Here is a 17,036-nt window from a genome sequence, read left to right on the forward strand (position 1 = left end):
AAGAACAGGACAGTTAATCTCAACGCCTCAAACCCCAAATATGGCAGCAAACTGTTTATAGTGTTTTACACAGTATAGATACCTTCACCAATCTAGATCATAAAATAGGCTACACCCAGCCACACAATATAAGCCATACTTCAGAACACTCCACTTTCATGTGGGTGGTGTGTTTTATAATGTGTTATTATAACCAGAGAATATCTCTCTGGTTATAGCTGTGACAGAACACATGCGTCTCTCTTGGTGACCCCACGCTGGCTGATATTATAAAATCAAGACAACTATCCCATCCTGTGCTCAGAGGTGAAGAACAGTGATTCAAGAGACAGTGTTTCGTGGGTCATTTGTAATTTTATTACAGTATTAATTAGTTTAAATCAGATCTCCATTGCTCAGATTTCTTGCACATGAATTACACTCTACATAGCTCAAGGACAATTGGTCAAATGAGTCAGTTGTCTGATCTCTTCTAGAGCAGAGCATGTCTTTGGTCAAGTTCTGAATGGATTTGAAGATCAGCTCTCTCAGTGATGTCATCAGTATCATTCCAATCAGAGTATAGTCAAAATGGTGGGAGTTCAAATCAGTAACTGTGTCTGGCATAGAGCAATAATTTGTTCACAGTTGTGCTTGGCGCCACTCCATGGACAATTTAGTTATAGACCTACAGACAGCGTAGGTCTACTGTATCTGAACTGCAGGTTAGACATCACTTAACCTCTTTAGGGTGCCAATATGTATTCTTATACAAGCTACTACATTTTTCATACAGCGAGAAAACATGACCCTCAATCCAATTGATTATTACTTATAAATAAAAAATACATAATTACATCCAAAACACAGCATTGTAAAAGGCAATAATGCAGCAATTAAACTCTCCATATAATTGTTTACATTTTCATTGGATGCGGAGGGGAGGAAGGCCAACATAGAAGTATCTTAATCAAGAGAGGACATACAAATGTGTGTTCAGTCACTACAGTATACACCATTCTACGTCTGCTAAATGCTGGTATGAAAACCTTGAGTCTTTGGGGAAACATAGGCAAGCTTATTCTCTTCTATAGTTTCAGTAGTATCGATACAAGGTTCAACTAAACGGAGCTGTACAAACTATACAAGGACTATCTCAGCAGCAACCACAACCTGTGATTCCTACAATCCAAAAGCAATACATGGAAAATTCAAATCTCTGAGCTCAAGTATTTGACCTCGTCTTCCCCATATTCAAAGCAGTGTTTGAATAAAGAAACAGAACGGTTTGAAGTGATGAGGGTGAGTCAGCCACATCTCTCCTCCGATGTGATCAATAATTTACTCCCTCGTGTCGCCAGTGGTTTCATGAAGTACACAACAGCAGAACAACCTAGCCATGAGTTATAAATAAACTATGAACCTCTAAGGATGTTTCAGGACTGGTGGTGTTTTAAAAAGTGCTATTTTCAGAATTCTGATAGTAGTGAAAGATTGGTTTTGGTTAGGATCATCTGTAGTACAGTAGGCCAACAGTAGTTGTAGTTGACACTGTAGATTACGAAGAAACCTCCTACTGTGTATGTGACCATCCAACACAGAGAACTCTCTCTGGTACCAAAGTCATGTAGTGAAAAATAAATTCAACATAAAACCCATCCAAGACGTCAACAATCAGTCATTGAAAAAGGGGACAATCCCTCCTTATCTATAAACAGTGAATGATATTGATCATAACAACTGTGACCGACGCTTCAGTGAGATGCAACCGACCGATCTCCCTAGGATGAGAAATGGAACTGAAAAAGTAGCATCAACAGTGGACTAACATTCAACTGGTGTTTATACAGAATCTATATGTTCTGTATTGTATGTTCATCCTGCCTAAAAACCTGCTATGTCCCTAAAGATTAACTTGAATTTGAAGCAATAAACTGAAAATAACTCCCACTAAGGTGTGCTAGAGCAAATATTGTGGTCACACCCAATCTGAGTAATAGACAAGGCCTCGGCATCCCTCCCTTAGGCACAACTGTTACCCAATATCACAATTTTTGTCAACATCACTAATGCTCCCTAATGCTAAAGTCCATTGCACCACAATAATGAATGACATCCCACTGTTCTCATTCAGACCTGCAAATAGTGAAAATAGACATCCAGTGTTAAACTACGGTGAGATAATGAGGAAGGTACTGGACATGTAGCTTGTCTATTGATTACAGGTTAGTCCTTGGGGTTCTACTATGGGAGTGATGCATTATCGAAGAGGATGGAGTCTCAACATCTACCTAAAATACATTCAGTCAGAAGTTAACTGTGTAGTCTTGTGCTGGTTTTTACAACAGTCCGTTTTCAATCAGCCATGTTAGGAAAATGTTCTCTCTCTCTGAACAGCACAAGGTATTCTTCTTTTTTTGTTTTTATTCCATTACACTGATGCAAATTCATTCTAGAAATGTCTATTTTTATGTCATGTTTTTTCTAAAGATATTTACACTGTCCATTTTAATCTGTCACATTTCCATCTTATCAAAAGCAAAGAACAGGAACAACACAAAGACGGTAGCGTCATACACCAAATCTGCATGCTTTCATAAAAATAATGGACTTCTGATTACTTTGTTATTTTTTTTTAGGTAGCAGTCATTCACTTAACTTAATGGTACATTTGGTACATTAGTTCAATTAAATAGTTCACATCACATGGAATAGGCTCTGGGTGCCGATTGTGTCAGATGCCACAGACTGAAGGAGATGAGGTTGGGCTGAATATCAAAAGACCACCAACCCATTTTACTATGGATTGATAATATATGTTGGTGTAAGTAATAACTAAGTAACAACTAAGTCAATCAAGCTTCAATACCTCACATTCCCAACCCAACCTCCTCATCTCTGCTTAACCGTTAGAACTGTGCCTGGCTTTGAAAGAAGCTGTCCTACATTGACTCATGGAGGTGGGGTTGGCTTGGTGGTCATCATGTCAGAGTCATTGTAGCTTTAGAGAGAACCAGTTTGTGTGGAGTTTTAGATCAGTTATACTATATTGTTTGTTCACATTTTACACTATTTATCTGAACTGGAATATAATGAATCACAGCTGTAACACAATCCAACAAAGAATAAACAGATGACATACACAACAAAGCAAAATGAACTGTTCAACATTGAGTCAGTTTCTGACAAATATCAATCCATTTAATAAGAATAAGGGGGTCAACTCAAGCCATTCCAATCCAAGTAGACAGGAGTGAATCTCTCTAAAGGGGATGATTGTTACACTATGGCATTAATGTCCACCCCTTTATTCTAGAAGAGTAAGAGGATGGGTAATACGTCTCCGTTACTGGTTTACATTCCAAAAACTGATGTGGGGACATGGTTGGTCAGAGGTTTGGGGCATATTCCCCATTATTTGCTTGTCAAGTTACATTAAAATGTTGGTCGTAATGATACATCTTAATACATCATAGGGGGTGTGACTGGGACCGCCCCTAGGAGGGGAACAAAGAAAGGGAGCGCCTTGTGTGATTGGGCATGACCGGGAGGTCACATCCACCGCCTCAGTTCATTTGTTCAAAGAATTTGTAGGTGGGATTTTCGTAGCCGTGGTTCTGCATCTTGTTGAGTTGGCGCTCCTCTGGTGTCAGCATGGGGTCAACCTGCTGTGAGACATGGAGGGTCAAAGATAATACTGATACAGATACAGTACAAGTAATTGCTACTGTATAAGGAAGTACTATAAGCAGGAAGGAGGGGACACTACTGTGCTATAAGCATAAAGTGTCTCTCCTACGTGCCGCTGCAGGGAGAGACACTTTGAATACCTGCCTATGAAAAGCCAACTGACATTTACTCCTGAGGTGTTGCTCTGTTGCGCCCTCTATAGCCACCATGGTTATGATTTGACCCTGCTGGTCATCTATGAAAAACGATCTGGCCTGAATGGCCACATGTATCTCCGCCTGGGACAGCCAGAAGAGAGCTGGCCACCCCTCAGAGCCTGATTCCTCTAGGTTTCTTCCTAGGTTCCTGCTTTTTAGGGAGTTTTTCATAGCCTCTGTGCTTCTACATCTGTATTGCTTGCTCTCTGGAGTTTTAGGCTGGGTATCTGTAATGCACTTTGTGACACCTTCTGATGTAAAAAGGGGTTTATAAAATACGTTTTATTTATTTATTGATTGTGTTTAGTTTTAGTTTAGTTTTATTTTGCACACATGGCAGCTAAAAGCTGAATTGCGTACACAAGTACAAAAAAAATAAAAAATCAATAAATTGTGAGAGTAATGGAACTGGAAGGGATGATGATCATGATGGATGATCAAGGAAGAAGGTTTATGACATTGAGATCGGAGGAAGCCTTGATGTCTGATGATCAGATAAATCAAAACAATATTTAAACCCACACACTAATGTGCAATAAAGAGCTCTACTGGGAGCATCTGAACGTGAGCAGGTGTTTGTTCTGTCTGATTCCCTGCCTCCTACCTCCACGATGCCGTGGCTGATGGTGCCGTACGGCTTCCTGCGCACCAGCAACAGACTGATCACCATCACCATGGCGATGGCCACGGCGACCACCAGCAACCCCACCATGGCCCCGCGGTTGAACGTCTCCATGGCGTCAGGTTGCTAAGGACAGAAACAGAAAAGGGAAAGAGAGGGCACAAAGAGGGGAGGATGGAGAAATTAGAGGTTGATATCATCATGGGAATGACTTACAGGAGAGGAAGGGTCCGCCCAGCCCAGCCCATCCAGACACAGTGTTATCTATGTAGCAGACTCACCAGTTCATCTGTCTGGATCTCAGGAGACTTGTAGACCACCTGCTTGAGCTCCACAGAGGTGTTAATCTAGAGAGTGAGAGCGAGAGCGAGAGAGAGAGAGAGGGGAAGAGGAAGAGAAGAGAAAGAGAAGAGAGAGAGAGAGGGGGGGGTATTTAATAGGTCATTACAGAGGAAGTACCCAGAATTAAATAGAACCCATTAAATATATATCTATGGGAGTTGCCTTCCTGCTGTGAGAGGATGTTATAGTAATGGAGTAAAAATGTAGCAGTTCATCACGTGGAGGCTGCAGTGCGACACAAGCTATTTTTCCATATACACATGAGGGGGTGAGATACAAAGTGGGAAGGGATGGAGGGAGAGAAGGAGAGATGAGGTGATTGACATAATACGTGTCAGCGTAACTCTTGGCTGTGTTGTAAACACAAGCGCAAGTAGGAAGCCATGTCTGTAAAGTGATGTGTACGTTTGTAATAAAAAAAACTACAGATTTTTCTCACTTTCTCCTCATATTCATATGTGGGGCTTCTCTCAGATGTGGCATAGTCATACTCGTCTGTAGAGGCTGAGTGCAGAGGCAGAAAACACACTGATTCAGCCATGATCAACTATTTATTTATTTGAAAATGACATTTTGGCAGACAAATATCAGACTTCCTGTCCCTTCTCTTTAACTCACCTTTCTTAGCGTTGGGCTGTGGGTCTAGACAGGACAGAAACAAGATACAAAAATAAAATGTTAACCTACTGCTTGTATTCAAAGAAATGAATTAATTCCTGAACAATTTGAAGGAGACATTTTGTGTGTATGCGCGCATTCATGAGTGTGTGTGTGTCCGTACCGATGCGGGGTGGGTAGGGCCTGTTCTGGAAGGCTCTCTCCTCCTCCTCTTCGTCATCCTTCTCCTCCTCACTCTCGGCAGGAAGCAGCTCCTCGGTAGTGCGCGTCTCAGAGAAGGAAGTGGTCATGAGCTCACTGATGTCTCCTCGCTCCGCCTTCACCAGCTCCTCTATCGGGAGGGAGAGAGAAACAAGCAGGTTTTAAAAACAGGAAAGGTGTTTAGAGAAATACAATAAACTAAAAGCTACCCAGCTTCATATACAGTACAGTATAATGTCTTTACGGTTACACTGCGTTATTTACACCTTATATACACCAATCCATAATTTTCTGAATGAGAGTTCCCTAGAGAAATGTCAAGAGAATAATAGCCTAGCAATTAAATCATGTGTATTTGGAACTTTGAATGTCTTACAAAAGACTAGCTAGCTTATCTCTTTCGAAATGTCTTATGAATGAACTAAAACATTAATATTAGGACAGGGGCAGTAACCCCACATCCTTGTCTACATGGCTAACAGGAGGGTAGAGAGGAGTGTAGCATACGGATATCATCGTGCAGCTCCTCAGCCAAGGCAGGGACCTTGTAGAGTAAAGCCAAGCTCTGGTTCATCCTCTCCTCAATCACATGGAGGTGGGTGTAGACCTGCAACACCAAGAGATCAATGCTGGTTAGGTTCATTACAAGACCCCACTGAGTCTGAAAGAGTCATGTGTTGGTTTTATGTATTGGCATTTAGAAGATAAATGAAAATTAGTTTTGCTGTAAAGGATGATTATGACATCAGTTATTGATCCTTTTGTTAAAGGGACAATCTGCAGTTGCTACATGCATTTTTGGACTTATAAATTAATGATATGTTCGCATTGATTCTTGAAGAATATAACTTAAGCCTCATGAGATTAGTTCAACTGTGGTACCCCATTAGAACCCAACATATGAGCTTGTTTTACCCCAATAGCCTCAAAAACATGATTAAAAAACTAATTTTGATATCATGAATGGTCAATCATAGCATCCATAGCTCTGTCTATGAATTTGAGAGTGGTTACATTTCTCCAGCCCGATCCCTCAGCTTTTTACCGAAACAGGGGCAGGGACACACTTTTTTGTTGTTTCAACTGCTGATTGCCCCTTTAAGAGTTATTTTATGAGCATGAGGCAATATCACTGCTTAAGGAAGATGTACAGTATATTTTCATTATAATATATTCCGGTATCTTTTCATCCTAGTATATTCCAGTATATTTTCATCCTAGTATATTCCAGTATGTTTTCATTTCACACCTGGAACTTCATCTGCTCAGCCTTCTGGGGGTCGACGGCCTCAATGTGCTGGTAGTGTCTCAGAGTGTGTCTGCGGTCCTTCTGCTCTGCTGCCATGTATCGCTTCAGAGCCTGCAGCACCCGCTCGGGCTGTTGAGAGGAGAGGGAAATTATAGTCAGAGAATGGAGGGGGTGGAGAAAGTGTGGTAGAAATGAACAATACACTACAGTACACTCACACTCTCTGACTAACAAATATACACTGAGTATACCAAACATAAGGAACACCTTCCTAATATATATATTATTTTTTTTACTTGTACCTCTTTTTTCTCCCCAATTTCGTGATATCCAATTGGTAGTTACAGTCTTGTCTCATCGCTGCAACTCCCCTACGGACTCGGAAGAGGCGAAGGTCGAGAACTATGCGTCCTCCGAAACACGACCCTGCCAAGCCGCACTGCTTCTTGACACACTGCTCGCTTAACCCGGAAGCCAGCCGCACCAATGTGTCGGAGGAAACACCGTCCAACTGACGACCGAAGTCAGCTTGCAGGCGCCCGGCCCGCCACAAGGAGTCGCTAGAGCACGATGGGACAAGGAAATCCCGGCCGGCCAAACCCTCCCCTAACCCGGACGACGCTGGGCCAATTGTGTGCCGCCTCATGGGTCTCTCGGTCACGGCCGGCTGTGACACAGCCTGGGATCGAACCCGGGGCTGTAGTGACGCCTTAAGCACTGTGATGCACACCTTCCTAATATTAAGTTGCACCCCGTCTTTTGCCCTCAGAACAGACTCAATTAGTTGGGGCATGGCCTCTACAAGGTGTTGAAAGCGTTCCACAGGGATGCTGCCCCATGTTGACTCCAATGCTTCCCACAGTTGTGTCAAGTTGTCTGGATGTCCTTTGGGTGGTGGACCATTCTTGATACACACAGGAAACTGTTGAGTGTGAAAAACCCAGCAGCGTTGCAGTTCTGTACAGTCATGCGCTCTGCTTAACAAAATGTAGATATCCCTGCTGCCGCTGCTGTCTACTGACCTGTGGGGGCTCGGCCTGCACGGCGGTCAGGTAGCTCTCCAAGGCCAGTCTGCGGTTGTTGTTGAGGGTGGCCACCACGCGGGCCAGGTGGGTCTCCACCAGCCTCTGTCTCTCCCCTGCCACCTGCTCCTCCAGAGTCTGCAACACAGACTGGAAATGCTGGGGGGAGAGGAGAGGAGAAGGGGATAATTGTTGCGTTAATAGGCATATGAGTGTCTGTCTCATCTTTTCTTCCTTCTTTAATCCCGTTCTCCTTTCTTCCATCCCCTCCTCTTCCTATTCTACCTCCTAACCTCATTAAGGGCCTGGCGGTCAGACTTGGGCAGGTTCTTGGACTGGTTGTCAGCCTCAGCCCATTCCTTCATGATCTGAAAAGGCAAGATGAGTTAACGTCATTCACACACACTCAGAGCTAAGTACTGATTTCCTCATAGACAGGAATCCACTGAGGACCATTCTGATGTTTAAAATGCTCCATATCCGTCTCAATCTGCAGCTACTAAAAAAGTCTGTCTGATCTTGGGTATCCACTTGGCTTGGTTCACTTGAGGTAAACAGTGGGACAATCTCAATTGCATACTCCTCACATCCTCTCTCCTGGATGAGAAAGCCAGCGGTCCCTCCCCTCTGACCTTCTCCACCAATGGGTTTTGAGAAGGAATTGAGGAGAGAGGACACGAGGAGTATGCAATTGAGATTCTCCCAATATATTAATATTGCATTAAGACCTCACTTCAAGTCCCAGAGCAATTTGCCCCCGTCTGTCAACAGTGTGTTCTGTAGGAGATCACAGATATGGAAACAGCACAGCAGACCTGGCCTCATATCTTATTGGTTCATTGCCTGTCCAAACCTGCCTCGATGCCCCCCTTACCTCATTGATGCGTTTCATTCGCCGCTCCTCCAGGTCCATCTTGGCACGCAGGAAGTTGGCGTGTTCGCTGTCGTCCCCTGGCATCTCGAAGTAAACATCCACGCCATCTGTGGGGCGAGGGGTGGGCACTGCAGAGGAGAAGGAGGAGAAGGGGATAAAGAGAAGAGGGGAATGAGAGGAGGGAGAGAGAGGATAGAGATAGATGGAGAGAGAGAGGATAGAGATAGATGGAGGGAGAGAGAGAGGATAGAGATAGATGGAGGGAGAGAGAGAGAGGATAGAGATAGATGGAGGGAGAGAGAGAGAGGATAGAGATAGATGGAGGGAGAGAGAGAGAGGATAGAGATAGATGGAGGGAGAGAGAGAGAGGATAGAGATAGATGAGGGAGAGAGAGGATAGAGATAGATGAGGGAGAGAGAGAGAGGATAGAGATAGATGGAGGGAGAGAGAGAGAGGATAGAGATAGATGGAGGGAGAGAGAGAGAGGATAGAGATAGATGAGGGAGAGAGAGAGGATAGAGATAGATGAGGGAGAGAGAGAGAGGATAGAGATAGATGAGGGAGAGAGAGAGGATAGAGATAGATGAGGGAGAGAGAGAGAGGATAGAGATAGATGGAGGGAGAGAGAGAGAGGATAGAGATAGATGGAGGGAGAGAGAGAGAGGATAGAGAGATGGAGGGAGAGAGAGAGAGAATAGAGATAGATGGAGGGAGAGAGAGAGAGGCTAGAGATAGATGGAGGGAGAGAGAGAGGATAGAGATAGATGGAGGGAGAGAGAGAGAGGATAGAGATAGATGACGGAGAGAGAGGATAGAGATAGATGGAGGGAGAGAGAGAGGATAGAGATAGATGAGGGAGAGAGAGGATAGAGATAGATGGAGGGAGAGAGAGAGAGGATGGAGATAGATGAGGGAGAGAGAGAGAGGATAGAGATAGATGGAGGGAGAGAGAGAGAGAGGATAGAGATAGATGAGGGAGAGAGAGAGAGAGGATAGAGATAGATGAGGGAGAGAGAGAGAGGATAGAGATAGATGAGGGAGAGAGAGAGAGGATAGAGATAGATGAGGGAGAGAGATAGAGGATAGAGATAGATGGAGGGAGAGAGAGAGAGGATAGAGATAGATGAGGGAGAGAGAGGATAGAGATAGATGGGAGAGAGAGAGAGGATAGAGATAGATGAGGGAGAGAGAGGATAGAGATAGATGGAGGGAGAGAGAGAGAGAGAGAGGATAGAGATAGATGAGGGAGAGAGAGAGAGGATGGAGATAGATGAGGGAGAGAGAGAGAGGATAGAGATAGATGGAGGGAGAGAGAGAGAGAGAGGATAGAGATAGATGAGGGAGAGAGAGAGAGGATGGAGATAGATGAGGGAGAGAGAGAGAGGATATAGATAGATGGAGGGAGAGAGAGAGAGAGGATAGAGATAGATGAGGGAGAGAGAGAGAGGATAGAGATAGATGAGGGAGAGAGAGAGAGGATAGAGATAGATGGAGGGAGAGAGAGAGAGGATAGAGATAGATGAGGGAGAGAGAGAGGATAGAGATAGATGAGGGAGAGAGAGAGAGGATAGAGATAGATGAGGGAGAGAGAGAGGATAGAGATAGATGAGGGAGAGAGAGAGAGGATAGAGATAGATGGAGGGAGAGAGAGAGAGGATAGAGATAGATGGAGGGAGAGAGAGAGAGGATACAGAGATGGAGGGAGAGAGAGAGAGAATAGAGATAGATGGAGAGAGAGAGAGAGGATAGAGATAGATGGAGGGAGAGAGAGAGGATAGAGATAGATGGAGGGAGAGAGAGAGAGGATAGAGATAGATGACGGAGAGAGAGGATAGAGATAGATGGAGGGAGAGAGAGAGAGAGGATAGAGATAGATGAGGGAGAGAGAGGATAGAGATAGATGGAGGGAGAGAGAGAGAGAGGATAGAGATAGATGAGGGAGAGAGAGAGAGAGGATAGAGATAGATGAGGGAGAGAGAGAGAGGATAGAGATAGATGAGGGAGAGAGAGAGAGGATAGAGATAGATGAGGGAGAGAGAGAGAGGATAGAGATAGATGAGGGAGAGAGAGGATAGAGATAGATGAGGGAGAGAGAGAGAGAGAGAGGATAGAGATAGATGAGGGAGAGAGAGAGAGGATGGAGATAGATGAGGGAGAGAGAGAGAGGATAGAGATAGATGGAGGGAGAGAGAGAGAGAGAGGATAGAGATAGATGAGGGAGAGAGAGAGAGGATGGAGATAGATGAGGGTGAGAGAGAGAGGATATAGATAGATGGAGGGAGAGAGAGAGAGAGAGGATAGAGATAGATGAGGGAGAGAGAGAGAGGATAGAGATAGATGAGGGAGAGAGAGAGAGGATAGAGATAGATGGAGGGAGAGAGAGAGAGAGGATAGAGATAGATGAGGGAGAGAGAGAGAGGATGGAGATAGATGAGGGAGAGAGAGAGAGGATATAGATAGATGGAGGGAGAGAGAGAGAGAGAGGATAGAGATAGATGAGGGAGAGAGAGAGAGGATAGAGATAGATGAGGGAGAGAGAGAGAGGATAGAGATAGATGGAGGGAGAGAGAGAGAGAGAGAGAGAGAGGATAGAGATAGATGGAGGGAGAGAGAGAGAGAGAGGATGGAGATAGATGAGGGAGAGAGAGAGGATATAGATAGATGGAGGGAGAGAGAGAGAGAGGATAGAGATAGATGAGGGAGAGAGAGAGAGGATAGAGATAGATGGAGGGAGAGAGAGAGAGGATGGAGATAGATGAGGGAGAGAGAGAGAGGATAGATAGATGGAGGGAGAGAGAGAGAGGATAGAGATAGATGAGGGAGAGAGAGAGAGAGGATAGAGATAGATGAGGAGAGAGAGAGAGGATAGAGATAGATGAGGGAGAGAGAGAGAGGATAGAGATAGATGAGGGAGAGAGAGAGAGGATATAGATAGATGAGGGAGAGAGATAGAGGATAGAGATAGATGGAGGGAGAGAGAGAGAGGATAGAGATAGATGAGGGAGAGAGAGGATAGAGATAGATGGGAGAGAGAGAGAGGATAGAGATAGATGAGGGAGAGAGAGGATAGAGATAGATGGAGGGAGAGAGAGAGAGAGAGGATAGAGATAGATGAGGGAGAGAGAGAGAGGATAGAGATAGATGGAGGGAGAGAGAGAGAGAGAGGATAGAGATAGATGAGGGAGAGAGAGAGAGGATGGAGATAGATGAGGGAGAGAGAGAGAGGATATAGATAGATGGAGGGAGAGAGAGAGAGAGGATAGAGATAGATGAGTGAGAGAGAGAGAGGATAGAGATAGATGAGGGAGAGAGAGAGAGAGAGGATAGAGATAGATGGAGGGAGAGGAGGAGAGAGAGGAGGTTAGAGATAGATGGAGGGAGAGAGAGAGAGTGATTGAGATTGTGGTGAGTGAGAGGTTGAGTGAGATGGAGGTTGAGGTAGATGAGGGTGAGAGAGAGAGAGAGGATAGAGATAGATGGAGGGAGAGAGAGAGAGGATAGAGATTGTGAGGGGAGGGTGTGTGTGTTGTGATGTGGAGTGAGAGGAGAGAGTGATGATGATGGAGTGTGAGTTGTGTTGTGTGTGTTGTGGTTGTGTGTTGTAGAGGATGAGAGAGTGAGAGATGAGGAGAGATAGAGATAGATGGAGGGAGAGAGAGAGAGGATAGAGATAGATGGAGGGAGGAAGATTGGTCTGTCTTAGAGAGATGAGTAAGTGCAGCAGAATTAAAGACAGAGGGGAGGATGAGGGAGACAGAAAGATATCCATATCCAATGGGGGGGGGAGAGAGAGAGAGAGAGAGAGAGAGAGAGAGAGAGAGAGAGAGAGAGAGAGAGAGAGAGAGAGAGAGAGAGAGAGAGAGAGAGATCCAGATAGTAGGGTGAGTGGTCAGCATTATTGAGTTGGAGACGAGTAGTGCTGTAAATACATCAGCCAGCCACTCCTATCTAACTCCTATATCCAGCCAGACAGATAGGCATGGTGAGTGTGTGTGTGTGTGCTTGCGTGCGTGCGTAATCATCCTTAGTCTATTACAGAGAGATAGAGTGAGAGAGAGAAAGTATTGGAGATGCTAACTGGGCACTACAGTTCATTCCCCAGTAAGTAAGAGTAAGTGGGAGATTGGAGAGTGATGTCAGCATTTACCCAGTCTTTTTACTGCCCTATTAACCACTCTAAGGGAAGCAACTACAGTCCATTCCCTTACTGAGACTGGCCTTTAGAGAGAAAGGTCCAGACCAGACACAAAACCTAGCCACTACTCAATACCCCACTTCTCCACTTTTGTAGGTAAGAATATAAACAATATGGATAAAAATCCATCTAGGGCAAAGTGATATTCCTATAAAGTTTATGCCCATGAATTTCCTCTCAGATCTAGTGGAGAGGTGGTAAGTAGGGGCTAAGGATTGTTTATGGAGAGGGCGAAGATGTAACTGTGAGATAGAAGGTAGAGGGTTACTCACGGCTGTCTCCCCTGATCTGGGGTGGGGATGTGGAGGGGTTGCGACCAGCCTGACCCTGGCCTTTCTCATAGTAGAAGGAGTCTGTGTAGTCAGAAGCCTGGTAGGGGCCAGAGTCAATGGAGTACTCATACTCCTCTGGGTCTTTCACTGCTGCTGCAACCTCCTGCTGCTGCTGCTCCTCCTCCTCCTCCTCCTCCTCCTCCTCCTCTTCATCCTCTACTGCCTCCTCCTCTTCCTCTTCCTCCACCTGCTCATCCTCTTCCACCATCTCATCATCTTCCTCCTCCATATCTGTCTCGTCCATATCGGTGTCAGGAGAGGGGCTTGGGGTGGGTGTTGTCACTTTGACTCTGGGAATGGGGTACAAGATCAAACATTATGATCATCATCACCATCATCACCACAGACAGCAGGGGTAATGAGACTCACCCTGTATTGACTTTGGCCTGAGGGGTGAGGGCCTGGGGTCCTGCTGGGAGAGCGTCCCCGCCCTCTGTCTCCCCCCTGCCACTGGACCCGCCCCTCCCCGGGCAGCACACATACTCCACCCCACGGAAACGGTCGCCGCACGGCAACAGCATCCCATAACTATGCAGCTCCAGACTGTCTGCTGTGCAGGCCTGAAACAGAAAGAGAGAGGATGAGAAATCTGTTAAACATGGATAAAGATTGGAAAAGACCAAGGTGACCGAGAGAGAGATCAGAGGTGTATAGAAAAAGAGAGGAAATGTGAGCGTGATCAACGGGAACTAACTAGCAGGAGGTGAAGGAAACACAACAGGGGGTAACCTCTTCCTCAGCATGATGAAGGTGAGATATAAAAACTACAACCTAACTCACCTCCCTGGCCTCTAATAAACTACCTCACCTCCCTGGCCTCTAATAAACTACCTCACCTCCCAGGCCTCTAATAAACTACCTCACCTCCCTGGCATCTAATAAACTACCTCACCTCCCTGGCATATAATGAACTACCTCACCTCCTAGGCCTCTAATAAACTACCTCACCTCCCAGGCCTCTAATAAACTACCTCACCTCCCTGGCATATAATAAACTACCTCACCTCCCAGGCCTCTAATAAACTACCTCACCTCCCTGGCATATAATAAACTACCTCACCTCCCTGGCATATAATAAACTACCTCACCTCCCAGGCCTCTAATAAACAACTCACCTCCCTGGCATATAATAAACTACTTCACCTCCCTGGCATATAATAAACTACCTCACCTCCCTGGCCTATAATAAACTCCCCTAGCAGCTCTCTCTGCTGATGCAGTATGATACAATATGTTACACTACACCCAGCTGGGTACAGTTAGCTTCCAGCCTACACATAAACAACTCACCTCCCTGGCATATAATAAACTACTTCACCTCCCTGGCATATAATAAACTACCTCACCTCCCTGGCCTATAATAAACTCCCCTAGCAGCTCTCTCTGCTGATGCAGTATGATACAATATGTTACACTACACCCAGCTGGGTACAGTTAGCTTCCAGCCTACACTGCAGTTTAGTTATTGACTCAATTAGTCCAAGTCCAAGTTTAATGTCTCATAGCAGTCTATGCTAACTCTCTATAAAGAGTCCTAGCGGTGTTAAAACCCAATTAAAACTTAAGAAATTAATTGAAAAATGTAAATGTAATATCATTTAGGCATAATTTCATTAACTCTAATATAATCTCATTTAATATAATGTAGGCCAGCCCGCACCTCCTTGGCTATGTTGTGCCAGTAGACGTAGCTCTCACAGGCATCCATCTGCTCCTGGTGCAGGAAACGGCATCGGTCTGGAACCAACAGGGCCTCACTCACATACTCACCCACTGCAGAGAGAGAGAGAGAGAGAAAGAGAGGGGGAGGGAGGGAGGGAAATGGAATGAGAGGGAGAATATTTTATATTTTAATACTTGCCTTGGTTGGCACATTTTTTTAACATCAAAAACGTTCATAAACATCCATAAACCAAGAGAGAGAGAAGGAGTGAGTGAGAAAAGAGATAAAGAGACATACACACAGAGAGAGAGAGAGAGAGAGACTTGAACCAAAAAGGTTCAGTATAATAAGATAGTGCAGAGGCGCTGTAATGAGTTGGCATTATCTGAGCTGAGGACGAGGTGGGGAGTGGAGAATGATCCAGAACACCATGGTGTGCTGCTGCCTGCAGTTCTACTTTCAATAGCTGCAGGCAGTCAGTGAGTCAGTCAAGGACAGAACAATGTGAAATATGCTTCATTTCAGATTTTCATTTAAGCCATTTGATTCCATCGGTCACAATAGTGAAAAAAATAACTTTTGTACTTTACAGGCTCTAGAGAAGTTAAAGTTGTATTTATTAACAAATAAGTCATATGTTTTGCATTGTTAAGGTGTCTAGTATGATTCTGAGAAGTTTCATATGACTTCGCAAAATGGTCAAAAGACCACAAGCATAAATCTCCAAGGTGTACTTTTACAGACGAATTTGGCACCAGAAGTATTCAACAGCTTAAAAAATGTATACATTGTTGGAACTTTCAAATATTTTATTTGTAAATATGTTTAAAAGGTGTAGTTTACATATGTGCCTTCATTTTCAATACAATTGATGATGCTCGTGGTATATGAAAATATTTAAGCAGTCACGTGACCAATGGCTCTTACGTATTATGTATATTTAACCATAGCAGATTATTTATTTTCTTCAGTAGATTGAAGTTGAGTTGAGTTATGGATATTCTTGATCAAGATGATCTTAAATATGATTTTACCATTATTCATTAGTCTTTACATTTGTTTAAATAAGTGACTGACTATAAAACATCATATTTTGTTATTTCAGGTGGAATTGGCCATGTATACATTTACACTTTAGTCATTTAGCAGACGCTCTTATCCAGAGCGACTTACAGTTAGTGAATACATTTTTTTATTTTTTATTCTGGCCCCCCGTGGGAATCGAACCCACAACCCTGGTGTTGCAAACGCCATGCTCTATCAACTGAGCTACATCCCTGCCGGCCATTCCCTCCCCTACCCTGGACGACGCTGGGCCAATTGTGCGCCGCCCATGAGTCTCCCGGTCGCTGCCGGCTGCGACAGAGCCTGGATTCGAACCAGGATCTCTAGTGGCACAGTTAGCACTGCGATGCAGACCACTGCGCCACTCAGACCCATACACTGAATTAGTGTAATAAATACATATTTAATGTTAATAGGTTTGTTTAGTGTCTCTTGCACAATGGTAGACCTGGTTTATGTGAGTTTTGCTGAATAGTAGACCTGGTTTATTGGGACATGAGTATTCAGGCTTCGGCACATTTAGACCTGGCTTAGTTGACTAATTGGGTTCAAACACAGGTGCATACTTTATAGGTATGTAAATTGGAGCTGAAGTACAAGTGTAGATCTGGTTTATATGAATATTGGGGCTGAAATGCAGAAGTACACCAATTTTTTTTATGACAATTGGGGCTGACATGTTTTAATCAATATTGGGTTAGAAGTGCAGGTGTAAACCTGGTTTGTATTAATATTGAGGCTTGGGCACTGGGGTAAGACCTGTTTTATATGAGAATGCCCATGGATTTACCTGGTTTATCTGAGGAAAGGGGCGTACACTCTTAGACAAAATAGAACCTAAAAGGTTTCTTCGGCTGTCCCCATAGCAGAACCCTTTGAATAACCCTTTTTGGTTCCAGGTAGAAATAACCTTTTTGGTTCCAGGTAGAACTATTTTGGATTCCATGTAGAACCTTTTCCAGAGGGTTCTACATGGAACCCAAAAG

At 44.3% G+C, this 17,036-nt stretch overlaps 1 protein-coding gene across 1 annotated transcript in view; it reads right to left on the reverse strand.

The window, feature by feature from the left end:
- Nucleotides 1–338: 338 nt before the first annotated feature.
- LOC311117773 (amyloid beta precursor like protein 1-like) overlaps nt 339–17,036 on the reverse strand; it is a 50,805-nt gene continuing 34,107 nt past the window's right edge. Inside the window, exons 4-17 of the mRNA XM_084157562.1 lie at nt 14,983–15,095; nt 13,692–13,882; nt 13,263–13,612; nt 8,795–8,922; nt 8,214–8,288; nt 7,921–8,079; nt 6,899–7,027; nt 6,157–6,256; nt 5,612–5,779; nt 5,449–5,472; nt 5,270–5,334; nt 4,770–4,835; nt 4,471–4,614; nt 339–3,647 (exon numbers count right to left, since the gene is read on the reverse strand). Coding sequence (XP_084013688.1) covers nt 3,546–3,647; nt 4,471–4,614; nt 4,770–4,835; nt 5,270–5,334; nt 5,449–5,472; nt 5,612–5,779; nt 6,157–6,256; nt 6,899–7,027; nt 7,921–8,079; nt 8,214–8,288; nt 8,795–8,922; nt 13,263–13,612; nt 13,692–13,882; nt 14,983–15,095 — 1,814 coding nt within the window. The 3' untranslated portion in view covers nt 339–3,545. The remainder of the gene's footprint in view (nt 3,648–4,470; nt 4,615–4,769; nt 4,836–5,269; nt 5,335–5,448; nt 5,473–5,611; nt 5,780–6,156; nt 6,257–6,898; nt 7,028–7,920; nt 8,080–8,213; nt 8,289–8,794; nt 8,923–13,262; nt 13,613–13,691; nt 13,883–14,982; nt 15,096–17,036) is intronic.

Source organism: Coregonus lavaretus, assembly GCF_964263955.1.
Source record: "Coregonus lavaretus genome assembly, chromosome: 3".
Taxonomy (NCBI): Eukaryota; Metazoa; Chordata; class Actinopteri; order Salmoniformes; family Salmonidae; genus Coregonus; species Coregonus lavaretus.